Raw genomic sequence first — 18,315 nt, forward strand, 5'->3', positions numbered from 1 at the left:
TTGGAATAATTTTATACAGATTCTGGTCAAGTTTCCCCCTAGCACATACTACACCATCCTTTTGCACATAACAGGCATTATTTACAAAATCAACTGTATAACCATCCCCAGTCAATGCTGCCACACTTAATAGACAAGTCAAGGGAGGGAACTAGAAGAACATTATTTACAATTATTCCCAAAGAAGGAACATACGCAGACCCCTGTAAAGTCACTTCAGAGGGCGAACCATCTGCAAGGCTTACGTGAGATACTGCTGCTTCCTTTACGTTGTGTAGCAGAGCTCTAGAATTCACAATATGTTCAGTACAAGCTGAGTTAATCAACCAAGAGTTCTGCTCAGCATGTCTGGGACTAGTCACAAGAAAAGCAGACAAAGCTCTGTCATGCTTGGCAGGAAAAACTTTCCTCTTGCCTCTCCCTTTCTGCTGTTGATATTGTTGCTGCCCCAATGGGCTAGATCCAGCACTTGGACAAAAGCGCTCTATATGCGTGGTAGCTCCACAAGAAAAACATCTACGTACTGCAAACGATTTCACAGGTGCAGACTCAGGCAAAGCACGGCCACCCCGGGACCTGGGAACTGAAGCACCGGAATTCCCCTTCTGGGTCTCACACTGGCTCTCCTGCTGCAAATCACGCTGTTTCTGCTGCTCCAGCAACGCTGATGTCATGAGGTCAAAAGTGAGGTCGGCCTCTTTAACACTCTGCAGGCTCAGGACCAACTGCTCCCACATATCATCCAAAGACGATAGTAGAATGTACGCTTTATGGGCATCCAGGAACTGCATCCCTCTGTCCTCCAAATCAGCAAACAAGGCTCACATCTGCTGCATGTGGGCAGACACACACCGGGCCTGAGCTTGTATAATTGACGAATCAAGATGACCTTGGCGCCCGCCGTGTCACGCTGATAAAGCTTCTTTAAGACTTCCCAGCAATCAGAGACACGAGCGGCGTCACGGAGATACACCAGCTGTGAATTCTCCACAGCCAAGTTAATTGTAGCACGGGCCCTTTTATCAGCCTTCTTGGCAGCTACTCCGGCTGTTGGTGGAGTCTCAGCGATGTCCCAGAGACCATCCCTGATGAGGAAACTCTGCATCTTACAGCTCCAGGCAGCATAGTTATCCTCATTCAGCCTCTTGAATGGCAGACTGGCAGACGTGAAGGCCATGACTGACAAACTCCAAACACCAAGGCACCCTTACTGTCGAGTAACGCAGGGGTCTAGGCCCATAACATGTTGCACAGTGGAGTGCTGGTTACCAAGAGTAGGAGAAGCAGCCTTAGGACTTAGCTGCAACACCAGGATAAACACCACAAGAAGCAGTTACTCTTCAGTGAAGTGTAGTTTATATACAGTGCAGCTAATCACAAGATGATATATACAAGGTCATGGAACAGACTGACAGCATGCTTCGCCAACACAGCATGCTCAGAAGAGAGAGAACAGTTGCAGCTGTTCACACATATATACAGAAGCTGACCAATCAGCTTAAAGGTTGCACACAAATTAGTAGCAGCTGGCCAGAACCGGTTTGAACCAGCTCACTGCATAAAGCAGCTGTCAGTGAACTGTCAGTTAGATCAAACTGATCTAGCAAGACACACAATATGCTTACAGTGGCACTTTGATACTCTGACAAGATGTAGATCTGTGGCACAATGGTAAAGCATCTGCTTGGCATGCAGAACATCCCAAATTCAATCTTCACCATCTCCAATTCTGGGATCATTTTAAGGTAGCTGATGTGAAAGACCTCAGCCTGATAACTCAACAAGGAAACAGATCAAGTATTTGGCTCATACGGAAAACAGCTGTCTCATGAGGCATGATCAGCTCCTGAAAAAGTTTGTGGTAAAGTTCCTGGTATTTCTCCTTTGGGTTGTCAACCATCCTGGATCAGCTGGGAGTCCACTGGGATTGTTTGGGACGGTAAGGCCCTGTTGTGATATAAAGCAGTTGATCTACCACTGAGCAGTGGCCCAAGGAGAAAATGACTGCTTTGGAAGGTGGGCTCTATGGCATTACATCCTTACTTAGGTTGTCCTCCCACCCCCACCCCCACCCCCAAAAAAACCACTGTCAGAACAGAGGTCCACTTCTCTATGTAAACTTAATCTCTAATTGTTGGGAGTTGGCTTTACAAGTGCAGATGATTCTGTTTCTGATAATTCAGTTTTATCTCCTCAAGGTCAAGCCAGGAGCTGAACTGAGTCCCACTGGAATGGATGTAATCTTTGGAAAGGCTGTTGCTGGTTTGAACTATTGGTTGGGGAGAATTAATTGACTGGAAACAATTATGCTATAACTCTGTCTCACCAAAAGATCCAAGTAAAATTATAACTTCATTCACCACTGGACCATCTTTGTTTTAGAATGCTCCATTTGGGTCCTAGAGCCTATGGAGCATTCTAAGACAAAGACAATCCAGCGTGTGGTGAATGAAGTTACAATTTTACTTTGATATTTTGGTGAGACAGCGTTATATAATTGCCTATGGATACTGGCTTGTAAAAGAGGGGGTCTTGACTTTTTAGAATCAGTTCACCTCTGAGGATTCAGCTTCCTCATGGTGGAGGACGACCATATCACCTGGCTGCACATTACCATCTTGCTGAACAGACTGTTGCTTTGATTCTGCTATGGCAAGCTTTGTTTGCTGATTGGAACTGATAGGTTGAACTGTTTATGTTGTAAGTCGGTACTAGGCAGACTGAAATAATTTTATTATTTTTCTGTTGCTGTGTTTGTTAGAGACTGGACTTGCTTTATCTTATTCCTGTTCTTTTTTTTCAAGTGTCTTAATAAATCTTTGCTTTATTCATGCACTCAGGCCTTGGTAACCCTGACATTTGATGGCATGGGTCTCAGATTTCCTGACATGGTGATACAAAGCTTGTGCATGAGTAAACTAGGGTACAGTGTATCCCTGTGAATTTAATAGTGTGGTTTGTCTGTTTTTTGATTAGATGGAATACTTGGGTAACCAAGTGGTTGGTGGAACATTAGTCTATCATAAGGCAGCCAGAAGGTGATAGTTGAGGGGCCAGACTCTGTGGAATGGGGCTTCAGCAGAGAATGGTACCCAGGAACTCAAGCATGCAGTGGCTTCTCAAAACTCAGAGTGGGTCAGAGACCTCTGTGGAGGAAGGAAAAAATGATTGAGACTACAGAAGCAGCAGGGAGATGTTGGCTTGACATCAGCCCAGGAGATTTATGGCTACAGGTGGGAGAAATGACCTAGCAGGGACCAAATGACATTCAGGTGCTGGTCTGATAGCATATAAGGCTGCCCAGGGCTCCTGTCAGACAGGACAGTGGAAGAATGTAATTCCAGGAACAGCAGATAGAAGATGGTCAGATATTGCAAGCCACTTTCCTACTCATCGACTCAAAATCTACAATCTTGAGGCTATCTTAAGGGCTTTGTAAAGGAGGTTGCTAGTGAATCTGACTGTCTACCTGGTGGAATTAGCTGATTACCAGTGAAAGAAATGGTGGAATAAAAAACAACAACTCCTCTTCAGTTCCAGTTCTGCAATAGTTTATGAAGCTGTGATTTTGAACTGTGGCTAACAACTCACCACTATGTGTAGTATAAACTTAAAAAAACTGGGAGAGGAATGTTAGGTACATTTTTTAACTTAAATATTCTGTACTGACTTTTGTAACACATTGTTAACCATTTTTTCTTAAATTTATCCATAATTTTAGCTGACTCTGTATAGAACGTAGAAGGCTGTAACTGGAGAATTCTCCTGGTAACACGCTTTCTGGGAAGGGGCGTCTCAGAACAGAGGCCCATTTCTGTATGTAAGTGTTAATGTTTATCCAAAGGTTTATCCTATTTGTGGGTCCTTAAATGCTGTGTAAGATGGCTACTCTGACTGAATCTCTTTCCACACTCTGAGCATCCAAAAGGTTTCTCCCCTGTGTGGGTCCTTTGATGTGTGTGAAGATTACCACTGTGACGAAATCTCTTTCCACACACTGAGCATTCAAAACGTTTTTCACCCGTATGGGTTCTTTGATGTACATGAAGATGTTCCCTATGACAGAATCTCTTTCCACACTCTGAGCATTCAAAAGGTTTCTCCCCGGTGTGGGTCCTTTTATGTGCATGAAGATGGCCCCTTTGACAGAATCGCTTTCCACACTCTGAGCATTCAAAAGGTTTCTCCCCTGTGTGGGTTCTTTGATGTTGTTGAAGACTGCTACTGTGACTGAATCTTTTTCCACATTCTGAGCATTCAAAAGGTTTCTCCCCTGTGTGGGTTCTTTTATGCTGTCGAAGATGGCCCCTATGACAGAATCTCTTTCCACACTCAGAGCATTCAAAAGGTTTCTCCCCAGTGTGGGTCCTTTTATGTGCATGAAGCTGGCCCCTTTGACAGAATCTCTTCCCACACTCTGAGCATTCAAAAGGTTTTTCCCCTGTGTGGGTTCTTTGATGCTGTTGGAGACTGCTACTGTGACAGAATCTCTTTCCACATTCTGAGCATTCAAAAGGTCTCTCTCCTGTGTGGGTTCTCATATGTTGATGAAGACTGCTACTGTGACTGAAACTCTTTCCACACTCTAAGCATTCAAAATGTTTCTCCCCTGTATGGGTTCTTTTGTGTACATTAAGGTGGCCACTTTGACAGAATCTGTTTCCACACTCTGAGCATTCAAAGGGTTTCTCCCCTGTGTGGATTCTTTGATGCTGTTGAAGATTGCTACTGTGACTGAATCTGTTTCCACACTCTGAGCATTCAAAGGGTTTCTCCCCTGTGTGGATTCTTTGATGCTGTTGAAGATTGCTACGGTGACTGAATCTCTTTTTACACTCCGAGCATTCAAAACGTTTCTCCCTCGTATGGGTTCTATTATGTGCATGAAGATTGCTCCTTTGGCAAAATCTCTTCCCACATTCTGAGCATTCAAAAGGTTTCTCCTCTGTGTGGGTTCTTTGATGCTTTTGAAGACTACTACTGTGACTGAATCTCTTTCCACACTTGGAACACTCAAAAGGTTTCTCCCCTGTGTGGGTTCTTTGATGCTGTTGAAGTTGGCTACTTTGACTGAACCTTTTTTCACACTCTGCGCATGGAAAAGGTTTCTCCCCTGTGTGGGTTCTTTGATGCATTTGAAGATGACAGCTTTGACTGAATTTCTTTCTACACAGCGGAAGCATTTCAAAGGAGTTTCCCCCGTGTGGGTTCTTTGATGCTGTTGAAGTTTGCTACCGTGATTAAATTTCTTTCCACACTCTAAGCATTCAAAAGGTTTCTCCCCTTTGTGGGTTCTAAATTGGTGCACAAGGGCTGTGATCTGTGTTTGAAGTACTTTCCACAACGAAAGCATTTGTGTGCCTTCACTATACGTGCTTGAATACATACGTTACCCTTTCTTCTGCAATGGCAGAGATCCATTTCTACTGTCTAAGCAAGTTAAAGGCTTTTCTCCTGAATGAATTCTTTGTTGATCAAGAAGGTCTGATTTTTGTGAGAAAGTCTTGCCACAGTCAGAGCAGCTATTATGTTTCTCTTTTGTATGTGTTCTTTGATACCTTATGAGCTCTGGTCTGCAAAGGAAGCTCTCTCTGCACTTCTTGTCACTGTGTGTTTGCAAATGGATATCATGTTGGATTTGATCTGAGAAGGTCATTCCACACTCCAAGCACTTATATACTTCCTCCATGTGGTTTACTTCATGGAAATCCTGCTCTTGGCCAGGAATGGGATTATCCCTCTTCTCAATGTAACTTCCTTTTTTCCTGTTCGGTGTGCTGTGATTCCTGAAGTTGCCTTCCAAATTTTTATTCTTCATTTCATCTGGCGATAGCTGATGCACCTCCTCATCCAATTCATTCCACTGCTGATCCTCTGCTGGAATAAAAATTAAGATCCCATTAGCACACACACAAGGAAGTCTGATCATTCCTTCAAGTTCCAGCCACACAGTAGCTTTTTCTTCCTGTGAATTGAAGATTACATTAAGAGACATTGTAATGGGACATGAAAACCTGCTGCAGAAGAAAGGTTTGACTTCCGGTCTAATGATTTACACAGCTCCTCACCTGAGCCATGTGAAGTGAGGGCTGATTTCTCATTGAAGGTCTTTCTGCTCTCCATGCAATCATTCAATTTTTCTCCTGATGGAATTTGTCTCTCAGAAACAACACTCACATTCATATGGAAGGTCTTTTCAAAGGCCACAGTTCCCTGTTTTCCTTTCCATTAAGGTGGATTATCTGGTTAGCTTACGGGGCGACCTTCATTTCCTTTTGTTTTCTCTTTGACCCTTCTTGAACAGGATTTCCATGGAAACGCTTTTCCTTTGGGACAAAATGGGCTTATCGCTGCCTAATGTTTGCGTTTCCGCTTTTCTCTGTGATTCTGTATCCCATCCCAAAGTCTCCTTTGAATTATTCTTTATTTCTTGGTTTTTTTTTCTACCAAGGAACTCTGGTAATCCCTCAACCGTGCCAGCTACATGTGCTGTTTGGGGTGAAGAAAAAAAGGCCCAATCAGCACCTATGGAAGAACCTATGCCATCCATCTGGCACTGTTCAAATTTAATTAGATTGTGTCATTTCCTTTATCGAAGATTTGGACTGCTGGTTACAATATAAACCCAGGCGAGGTGCCCCTGCCTATCCTTTTTCCCCAAACTCTCCATTTTATTTAAAGGAGGGAAAAGTAGCAAAAATTGATCCCGCTCTTTACATTGCGATTTGCCGGTACGCTGTCCTTTTGAAACTCTGCTACTGATAAGTTAAATAGAAGAGAAAAATATGGGGTTTTACACACCCTGCTCCACCCTGAAGAATTATAGCGCCCAGCTTACAAATCACGTAATTCTCCTCTCACCTAAACAGGACCCTTGTGAGGTAGGAGGAGCTAAGACATTTCAGACAGAACTGTGGTCCAGAAGGCTTCATGTGGAGGACTCAAACTCCTTTCTCCAGATTAGAGTGCACTGCTCTTACTAACCAGGCTGGTTAATCGCAAGAAGTCACCACAGTATTCAGCCCTGCCACTGCACAGAGAATTGCCTTCTAGTTGTGATGAAAGCATTTGTGGAGCAAGGGGGGAGGGGGGAGAATCCAGGTTTTCTCTGAGTGAACTTAACAGTTCAAAGGGGACCCCATGGTTTTTGGAAAAGGTGCCAGTTGTTGGGAAAGCATGTAAGGCCCAAAGCCATCTATGTGATAGCTATAGGAAAAGACCTTCGACCTCCTCCGGCTTGCCTGTTCTTAAGTAACCCCCCTCTCAACTTTCCCTGGACTGTCTCACATTAAAGGATACAGCAGGCCCTCAAAACCCACAGCTGAGCTCAGCCCTGGGAGGGAGATTGGGCTTTTCCCAGACTGGCAGAGCCCCGAGACTTGCAGCAGACTTTTGACTGCCAAGCCAGAGTAGCTAAGAAGTGAAGCAGAATCCTCCAAGTTCATTTCCTTGACATGATCATAAAGGAAACTCACTTGCAGCCAGATCATCTGTGACGGAAATACTCTCTTGGGATCCACTTGGGAAACTCTCTAGCTTTTCTTCGGTTGTAAGGCCTTCGTCTGTTTCCATCATAGTCTCTCTTGCATTATTGGCTCCTTTGGAACAAAGAGAGAGAGGAAGTGATTGTTATTATATGAAGAGGGAAAGAAATTCAAGAAAGAGGACCCCCCCCCCCCCCCGAAGAATGGACACTGGGTTAAGATTAAAGCTCATAATCCCAACCAGTGCAAGGGGTACCAATCCATTCCAGGGGGAAGACTTTAATCCAATCTGGAGGATAAGTGTATTATAATGGTTGGCAATTGAGAGTCTTTCTGAGGTTTTCTCAGTCTCACATTAGCTTCACTCCAGGACACCCTCTCTGGCTTGGGTGATGGCCACAACATTGGTCTCAGTTATTCAAAGTTACCTAAAAAATGACATGGGGAGGAATGCAAGAGGACATGCAAAGATGGTCCAAACTAAAAATTTAACTGTTAGGCAGAATCTCAACCATAACAATTATTATCTTGCCATATCTGATTTATTTTTATTTCAAATTTTACCAATTTATATAAAAGAAAAAATGTGAAAGAACAGCAGATACAGAGAAGTTCACCTGGAACAGCAAAAAAACAAGAATAAACTTTAAAATTCTACAAGATGAGAAAAAGAGAGATGAACTGGCAGTTCCTAGTATTAAATTACACTACCAAGCTGCTGGCCTGTGGATTGTGGACTAGATTGGGAATCCAGACTAGAGATCAATAAAATTAGAAACAGGAGATTTGGAAGTAGGATTACATAACTGTTTCTGGACAAAAAAATCTGTGAAGAAAGGAAATATAATTAAAAATGATAGCCATGTAATTAGAGATGGACTGTTTAAAATCTGAGAAGCAACTCAAAAGAGAATGAGTGCTCCAATATCTCAATTAATGTCACCTACAGAAGCATTAATTGCATATGGAATTAATAGCATATGGAAAAATGGCAAAAAAGGTAAAAAATACAATGGTTTTTATACTTTCAGCTAGTCTAAATATTAAGAATGGAAATTAAAGGTATAATAAGGGGACTGGTAGATTACACAGCAAAAAGTACATTGATCAGGATGAATATACAAACTTATACTACAATTTGACAAACAAGTAGAACAAGTAAAAACACGCATGGTATAACAGATGCAGAACTTTGAGGAAAAAAATATTCATGGCCAAAGGGCATAAAGTTTATGGCTTGTCAGACTTTAGGAGAAAACTGGTATAAGATGTTTTATCACCCCAAAGGACATTACAGAGAAGAATGAACATTATAAAGGAAAATGCTAGAAATGTAAAGTGGATGGCTCCTTTTTCATAAGTAGTGGCCATATAAAAAAGTGAAAGAAGTTTGGAAAGACATAGACACAAAAATGAAAAAAAATTAAAAATTAAAATTGTTACAGACGTTAAGTGCTATTAGGCATATTACCCAGGAATATTCCAAAATTCCAGAATAATTGTTTTGATCTCTGACAAAATCTGCTACAGTTGTATTTGCAACAAAATAGAAGGCAGAAGAATGTCCTACCCAAAAGAATTCTGAAAACAAACTAAAAGATGATGCAAAAATGGCAAAATTAATGAACTCATAACAGGACAATCCAGAATTATACTAGTTAAATAATGACTGATAAGAAAAACTCTTTAAAACTTAGAATGGGAAAATTAAAAATCAATAAAAATATTTTTAAAAGATTAAAGTTTAAAATCACAACTGGCAGAAGAGGTATGGATCCATTCCAGATCACAGTCAGGGGGGGTGACCATAATCCCATCTGGTGGTGAAGTATGTTGTAATGGTTGGTGACTGAGTGTTTTTCTGATGGTTTCTAAGGCCCACATTGGCCTCTGACCTGGACACCCCTTCTGCCTTGAGTGATGGCCACAACACTGGCTTCAATTGTTCCAGGCAAAGCAGATGGCTTCAGTTGCTCTGATTGGCTATACTGAAGACTGTTTTGGCTGTCACCCCTCCATAACAAGGCTTTCAAAATGAAGGAAGAAGTGGGGAAGGCCTCAAAAGAATGGATTGCTGTTCAAGATGTTGATTCATACATTATCCCAAAGGCAGCAATTTGTGCCTTAGCCAGCTATGAAAAACCTTTACCTAGAGAGGCCACACTCCTGTAGTTCTCCTGCATGACTTCCCTGAAGAGATCTCTTTGGTCCAGATCCAGCAGGGCCCACTCTGCCACCGTGAAATACACAGCCACCTCCTCAAAGGAAACTGGAGACTGAAAGAAAAAGGCATGGCAGGGTGCCTGATGGAGAGTCCAGCATGTGTACAAGGAGTGGTTTGCACAGCCTTTTGCCTGGGCCCCTCAGCCCCAACTACAGGAAAAAAGCCCCCTGGGAAAAGATGGGTGGGACCAGCCTGCTCCTTAATCTTGTCCCCTACCTGGACTGGAGATGCAGCTGTTGTTTCCACACCTCCATAAAGAAATCGGATCAACACTGTCACTTCACTGCCTGTGAGGGAGAAAAAAAACTGGAAGTAAGGGTAATACATTTGCAGTTCCGTTTGACTGTATGAAACATGATTCAGGAGCTTTTGTTCCCAGGGTTGTGAAACCTTGCTCTACGTACACTCAAAAAGAATTGTAATGTTTGTGGAAGAGGCTGAAGAGAATCACAATCATTTATAGCCTCGGAGTGCTATAAGTGACATTGACCCGTTTCAGACTTCTGTGATATTGGAGTGAACTCTGGAACTCCAAAAAGTTATTGGACCCTCAAAAGGGTAGCCCCCATCTCCTTAGCAAAGAATGGGGGATGGGGCACCCCCTTTGAGGGTCCATAACTTTGGACCCCCTAAACCAAACCGCACCAAACTTGGGGGGTCCCATAAGGACAGTTTCCAGATGATACCCTGAAATTTTGGTGCCGATACATCAAAAAAAAGCGCCCCCTGCAGGAACATCTCAGAAATTTGCCCAAGAATCTTTGTTCTGCATTGGGTTTTCTGTATTGCTGTCAATGAGGGTTGCAGGCAGGGGGGGGGGGCACATTTCTGAAGGCATAAGAAAATAAGAACTAGTGTGCTGGATCAGACCAGAGTCCATCTAGTCCAGCACTCTGCTACTCGCAGTGGCCCACCAGGTGCCTTTGGGAGCTCACGTGCAGGATGTGAAAGCAATGGCCTGCTGCTGCTGCTGCTTCTGAGCACCTGGTCTGCTAAGGCATTTGCAATCTGAGATCAAGGAGGATCAAGATTGGTAGCCATAGATCGACTTCTCCTCCATAAATCTGTCCAAGCCCTTTTTAAAGCTATCCAGATTAGTGGCCATCACCACCTCCTGTGGCAGCATATTCCAAACACCAATCACATGTTGTGTGAAGAAGTGTTTCCTTTTATTAGTCCTAATTCTTCCCCCCAGCATTTTCAATGGATGCCCCCTGGTTCTAGTATTGTGAGAAAGAGAGAAAAATTTCTCTCTGTCAACATTTTCTACCCCATGCATAATTTTATAGACTTCAATCATACCCCCCTCAGACGTCTCCTCTCCAAACTAAAGAGTCCCAAACGCTGCAGCCTCTCCTCATAAGGAAGTTGCTCCAATCCTTTAATCATCCTCGTTGCTCTTCTCTGCACTTTTTCTATCTCTTTGATATCCTTTTTGAGATGTGGCGACCAGAACTGAACACAGTACTCCAAGTGCGGTCGCACCACGGCTTTATATAAGGGCATGACAATCTTTCCTTTCCTAATCATCCCCAGCATAGAGTTTGCCTTTTTCACAGCTGCCATGCATCGAGTTGACATTCCCATGGAACTATCAACTAAGATGCCCAAATCCCTTTCCTGGTCTGTGACTGATAGCACTGACCCTTGTAGCGTGTATGTGAAGTTTGGATTTTTTGCCCCTATGTGCATCACTTTGCATTTTGCTACATTGAACTGCATTTGCCATTTCTTAGCCCACTCACCTAATTTATCAAGGTCCACTTGGAGCTCCTCGCAATCCTTTGTGGTTCTCACCACCCTACATAATTTGGTATCATCTGCAAACTTGGCCACCACGCTACCCACCCCTACTTCCAGTCTCTAAGGCACAGTCCCAAAACTTTCAGGGTCTCATCAGGAGACTGCCCTGATGATACCCCCCAGGTCTGGTGCAGTTTGGTTCAGGGGGGCCAAAGTTATGGATCCTCAAAATTGTAGCCCCCATCTCCTATTGGCTCCCATTGGAAACAATGGGGGATGGGGCACCCCCTTTGGGAGTCCATAATTTTGGACTCCTTGAACCAAACCTCCTCAAACTTGGGGAGTAGCATAAGGACAGTCTCCTGATGACACGCTGGAATTTTGGTGCTGATATGTCTAAAAATGCACTCCCTGCAGGCACCTGGTGCAAAAAAAAATTTGGTCGTGGTGGAGTCGCCGCCCATGGGGCGGGGGGGATCCAACTCAGGTTTTGCCCAGGGCTACAGTTTGCCTCGTTACGCCCCTGTTCACCACCCTACCTTTTCTCTGCCTCCCATCTTCAGCCATATTTATTAATATTTTCACTTCATTTTACCCCACCTTTGTCCACCACAGAAACCAAAGAACACAAGATTATTCTCCTTTCCTCTTTTGAATCTAGACAACGACCCTGTGAGGTAGGTTAGGCTGAAAATACACAACTGGTCCAAAATCACCCAGTGAGCTTCCACAAGAAGATGGGCATTTGAACCTGGAACACCCAGACTCTATTCTAAAGTTCTAACTCCTGCACCACACACCTAATGCATTGGCTGCCTAATGCATAACAACACCAAGCTGCCAGGTCAAACTGAGTAAAAAGCAAAGGGGGTGGTATCAAGTCACCCAGAGATTGCTGCAAGGTGTAGGGATGCCAATCCCCAGGAGGGAAGTGGAGATCCCTCCAGATGACAGATATCTGTTTTCCTGGAGAAAGCGGCTGCTTCAGAGGGTGGACTTTACGGTATTATATTCAGCCAACGCCTCTCCCTCCTCAATCCCACCCCTCCTCAGCCTCAACAACAAAACCTCCAGGAACTTCCCAACCCGGAGTTGGCAACCCTAGCCAGGCCTAGCCCCAAAGAATACTCCCTCAAAGGCCAAAATGTGCCTGGAAAGGGCCCTCTCTTCCACACCAAATTTTACTGGCAGAACCAATCATTGGAAGGCTGTGATTGCCAAGCAGTAGCATGGAGGGACTCAGCTGCTTACAGTTGCATAGCATCCTTTTATAATTTTGAGGGTTTTTAAACTCACCAATGTATTCTTTTCAGATTTCAGATTTCTGTGCAAAAGTGTGGGTTTTTTTCAGGTTTCTGGGACAATGTGACTTGCATGTTCACAACTCCAGTCACGAAATTTAAGCATCCAAAAATCTGGCTGATTTTGCGATTAGAATATATGATTGAGTGCCACATGTTTTGTGAGGAAACATTTTTTCCTGACCAAAACCCTCTACCCAAATCCCATTCAGGCACAATGGCTCCTTACCACCTGAGAGGGCATCTTGAGCGTGCTGTCCATCCTCCACCAAAGCTCTTTCTGTCTCAGAAAACTTAGCTTCCATCTTCACAGACGGACCCCACACCTGAAACAGCAGCAACAGAGATGGGTAAGAGACAGAATACAAGTCACAAAGCACCTTTCTATTAGCAGACCTGATAGGATTTTCTTTCAACACTGGTGAAGTATCTAAGGGGATAACAAAATCCCTAGAAGAATTGGCTCCAGAAGTAAGTTGTTAAATCTCCCGTTCAGATTATTAACACTTGGACAAATATCAGGCAGAGGTCAGTTACTGTTGCATGAAATGGACATACCTGAAAAGCCCTCACCTGTTCTGCCTGCCTCTTCTCCTCAACCTGACTCAGGAGAAAACCTTCGGCCAGGGCCACCGCCTGGGAACTGGTCTCCGGGCCGCATCCTCTGACCCAGCACTGCATTTCTTGGGGCAGGATGGTCAGAAACTGCTCAAGGATCACCAGGTCCAGGATCTGCTTCTTGGAGTGCCTCTCAGGCTTCAGCCAGTCATTGCAAAGTCCATAGAGCTGGCTGCAGACCTCTCGGGGTCCATCAGCGTCATAGTAGCAGAACTGCTGGAAGGGTTGAAAAAGTATTTCTGAGTTCAGGGACTCCTGATCCCAGATCTCTGGCGCATCTTTCTCCCAGAATTTAACACTACTCCCAGCTTGGATGAGATGGGGGCTTTTGCTTGATCCTTTGCCAAGTCCAGGACCTTCTGGGTCCTTCTGTTCCATCTCCTTCCCCTTCTATTGGATCACCTCCAACTGTGAAAACATGCCTTTACTCCGTTGGATGTAAAGAGAGGTTCATACCTGTGAGAGGGGAGAGGGTGGGGGAGATACAGACAGCCATGAGCTGCACAGAAAACAAAAGAGAACGGAGATACATGGTAGATCAATGGAAATGGCCTTCTTGTGGCTGAAATATCATGTTGCTATCTTACCTTTTAAAGATATGCCTGTTTGTTTGTCCAGAAAAAGCAAATCTCTCTGCCTCTTTAAAGATGGTACAAGCATGCCTATGGTTACTTTGAAGGGCTTTTCTAGCATGATCAATTGTTTTCCACCATGTCCAGTCCCCCAGCCCTAAGGCCAAGAGTAACTTCTGTTTAATTCAAAGAGGGATATCAAAGAATTATTTTTTTAATTAAAGAACTGAGGGAGTTCAATCTTTGACAGTGTGCTCCCAACTTGTGACACCTATGTTTATGAAAATAACAGTAAACAAACTTTAAATGTGTTCTTTTTAATAAAACAGATTATACAGAACATCAATCCATCATGTATATAAAACAATAATTAATATCTACCTAGCCAGTTTTTTGAAGACAAACAGACTTACAGCTCTGCCCTGCATTAGTGTGTCGATTGTACTTCCTATTTAGCGTAGCAGTTGCCCTCAAATATTATTGTGCAGCTTTATTTTAAAAAGCCAGAGTCTATCTGAGGTAAGAGACCAGCAGCTTCAGGTCCTCCAAACACTCTGGAAAGATACAGATAACATGCATTGCAAATGTTTGCAATAACCACCACAGTACAAAATAATAGTCAATAATGTTAATGTGTACTGTTCTAATACAAATAAAATACATAAATGAAAATGGGAAAAGCTGGAGACCTTCTGAGGTAACTAACCTGAAGTTTCAGGCCCTCCAATCACTCTCAAAGGATTGTGCCTTTTTTACCTTATGGGGAGTACCCCAACTCTACCTCTTCCCCCCCAATGGACTCAGGGTGACACAAGTGGACACAGGGTAACTCTGCCCCTCTGTCACAAAGAATTCTTGGTATGTTTGTGTATGGGGGGTGGGGAGTTAGCCTCTTTAGGCAGAGATCCTTAAAAACTCCATCCACAAGCTGATTCAGAGAGCAAGGGGCAGATCCTGGGATGGAGTTACTGCCTGGGATGGAGTTACTGCCCACTGTTTCCACGCCCCCTTCTCCTTTGTCCTTTTTCTCCCCTTTAAATAATGCTCAGTGGATTTCCATCTTCCATGGCTACTGAAGGGTGAGATGCATACTCAGGCCCCACTGCTGGGTCGACTTGGGGTAGAGGGAAGATCCTTTCCTTTCAGTTCCCAAACTCTTCTGCATTCCTAGAAAGCCCCTCCCCAACCCACACCCTGTTTGGGTGCCCTATGGAGCAGAATTGGAACAAAAACAGTACAAAAATGCCACAATGCAGTTGAAGTTGGGTGCGAAAGGAGACAGGGTAAAAGTCAGATATAGATGAATGTAAATGGATCCACGTGAAATAATATGATTTTTACACTGAAACAAAAGAAAACCACTGATATACTGTAGATCATGTCAGCACCACCCAAATCATGCATCCACTGCCTCATGGTCCTGCTGCGGTGCAATTCCAAAATGCAGATCCTCATGGATTCACCCAAAACTCACCTTCAAATCACAGGTCATATTCATAGCCACAGACTGCACCACAAAAACCCATTATCTACTGGTGTGTTGTGTGGTTTCTGGGCTGTATGGCCATGTTCTAGTAGCATCCTCTGAAGATGCCAGCTACAGATGCAGGCAAAACGTCAGGAGAAAATGCACTAGAATACAGCCATAATGCCCGGAAACCACACAACACCCTAGTGATTCCAGCCGTGAAAGCCTTCTTCGCCAATACCCACTGCTTTATGACACCAGTATGGTACAATGAGCTGAGTCTAAGGCAGATATCCTCATGGATCCTCTGGGGTTTTGTACTGGGTAACCCCAAATTCACCTTCATTTCACATTATCCATAGTATCCATAGACTGCACCAAAAAAACAAAACAAAACATGGATCCTATGCTTTGGGCATCACTACGGTGCAAGAATGAAGTTCCAAATCACGGATTCTCATTGTTTTTTTGCTAGAGCACTTCAGGTTTACTATCAAATTACATACCATGTTCATAGTCACAAATCATGAGCTAAAACTGGATTGTCTGGATCAGAGACAGATGAAAGATTCCAACCTCCAACTTAGTATATCCAAATGTTTCTCTGATTCACAAAAAACTGACTGCATATAGAAAGCTTCAAAGAGAAATACTGGGTCCCCAGTCTCTGCTTCTATGAATCAGGTTAGAAACTGAAGTTTCCTTGGCGTGCTTGATGGGGGGTCTTCTTCACTCTTTCCAGCTTCTGGCATTGCTGACCCTGAAGAGATCCTGCAACGCTGGCTCATCATCTAGAAGAGCTACAAGGGACCCCACTTTCACACACACCTGGGGAGTAGAAATGCAGTAGAGAAGCAGGATTTCTATAGGGAGAATGACCAAGGGGTTTGCAGGGGACCCCCTCTCTCCATGTCCCAAAGGCCATGGCTGCATTTCTTGGAATCTTGAGGTGAAAAAATGGAAAGGCCTTTTGTGGCCAGGCTGCCTAAAAGAAGAAGGGGCAGAAGAAGTGGGGGGCTTCCCCCAATTCTCCTGCTCCTCCTCCTTGACTGCTCAGACCCCTCCCCAGTCTAAAGCGGCTAGAACGGGTAGGGAACCTGCGGCTCTTCTGCCCTTGCACTGTGGCTCCACGAGCCGAGCCGCCGGCCCCATCCTTGCCCGCCCTACAGGCAGCAGGGCGGGCGCACCAACTGCCCACGGTCGGCTGGGCCGCGCTGCGGGCTTCCCCTTTCAACCGCCCGGTTGAAGTGGGGCGGGTGCTTTCCTGGTGGCCGGTGAGGCCGAGCCGCCGGCTTCATCCTTGCCCACCCTGCAGGCAGTAGGGCGGGCGCACCCATGCGCTTCTCAGAATGAGCGGAGTAAAAGGTTAAAAAAACCCTATATATATAGTGTTATCTTTATTTCAAATGTCAAAAATTATTTGCGGCTCCAAGTGTTTTCTTTTCCCATGGAAAACGGGTCCAAATGGCTCTTTGAATGTTAAAGGTTCCCTACCCTTGGGCTAGAAGGCCCCTTTCATATTAATGTATCTTGTGGGTCTTAATTCCCTGTTCTTTTTTCTTTGGGACTTCTTTGTTTTGTACAAAGTGGCTCTTTTAGGCATGTGAAGAGGTACCTGAACTGGGGGGGGGGGGGAGCCCTCTTCTTCTAATTCACTGCTCCTGCTTCCTTTCTCTATGCTTTGGGTCCCTGACCCTACCAGGCCGTGACCCTACATTTCTCTCCCCCCCCCTCACCCTCTTCCTCCTGTAAAGACGGAATGGAAACAGATGCCCTAAGTGCATCTCTAGGTCTGTGGACTCTTTCCATTTAACTATTCTGAGCTATTACCGTGTTTCCCCAAATATAAGACAGTGTCTTATATTAATTTTTATCCTAAAGATAAAAGCTCTATGTCACTTATTTTCGAGGGATAATGTATTTTTCTACTTATCCCTGGCTGCATGCTCTGAATTCGATGGACATGCTTCCAAACAAAAACTTTGCTATGTCTTACTTTCGGGGGATGCCTTATATTTCGCACTTCAGCAAAACCTCTACTATGTCTTATTTTTCGGGGATGTCTTATATTAGGGGAAACAGGGTATATGCCCCTCCCCCCCATATCAAGGAAATAAACTGCTTTTTCTATTGCAAAGGTGGAGCAAAGATTCAAGTACTCTGACCACTCCCGTGCAGGGTTGGTGTTTGGAATATGCTGCCACTGGAGGTGGTGATGGCCACTAACCTGGATAGCTTTAAAAGGGGCTTGGACAGATTTATGGAGGAGAAGTCGATTTATGGCTACCAATCTTGATCCTCCTTGATCTGAGATTGCAAATGCCTTAGCAGACCAGGTGATCGGGAGCAACAGCCACAGAAGGCCACTGCTTTCACATCCTGCATGTGAGCTCCCAAAGGCACCTGCGAAGTAGCAGAGAGCTGGACTAGATGGACTCTGGTCTGATCCAGCTGGCTTGTTCTTATGTTCTTATGTTCAGGGTGGAATGGGAGGTTTTGGGCCTCGGAGGCATCGCTTCCCTCCTACGGAGACCCTCCTTTTGTCCCCTTGGAGCTCTTCACTCTCTACTTGGGGCTTTGCCCTCCGGAATGAAGGGACTTGCCCTGCACACTTGGCCCCTTCTGAAAGCACCTCCTTTGCACACGCATGGAATGTGGGAGGTGGATGAGGGATCTCAGTGCCGATCCCAGGACTGCGTGTCCCCCCCCCCCCCCCCCCCCCCCCCCCCCCCCCCCCCGCCCCCCCCCCCCCCCCCCCCCCCCCCCCCCCACCCCCCCCCCCGCTGCCCCCACCCCCCCCCCCCCCTGGATCGGAGCCCGCCTCTCATCTCCATACCCCAGATCCCCCCCTCCTTCACTCACCAGGAAGGAGCGGCCTCTCTAGGATTGAGACTCGCTGGCCTCA

The 18,315-nt window shown here is 44.8% G+C and overlaps 2 protein-coding genes across 3 annotated transcripts in view; both read right to left on the reverse strand.

Moving 5' to 3' along the window:
• The window catches only part of LOC125428587 (zinc finger protein 883-like), a 1,608,225-nt gene that overhangs the window by 1,510,035 nt on the left and 79,875 nt on the right, over positions 1-18,315 (reverse strand). The gene's annotated exons all lie outside the window — the stretch shown is intronic.
• Positions 2,761-14,291, reverse strand: LOC125428905 (zinc finger protein 420-like). Its single transcript, XM_048489614.1, is given in 8 exon segments — positions 2,761-5,171; positions 5,174-5,877; positions 7,476-7,598; positions 9,634-9,760; positions 9,925-9,995; positions 12,982-13,078; positions 13,311-13,826; positions 13,958-14,291. Coding segments are annotated over 7 exon segments (2,904 nt in total). The 5' UTR covers positions 13,749-13,826; positions 13,958-14,291; the 3' UTR covers positions 2,761-3,827.

Source organism: Sphaerodactylus townsendi, linkage group LG03 (assembly GCF_021028975.2).
Source record: "Sphaerodactylus townsendi isolate TG3544 linkage group LG03, MPM_Stown_v2.3, whole genome shotgun sequence".
NCBI classification, from domain to species: domain Eukaryota; kingdom Metazoa; phylum Chordata; class Lepidosauria; order Squamata; family Sphaerodactylidae; genus Sphaerodactylus; species Sphaerodactylus townsendi.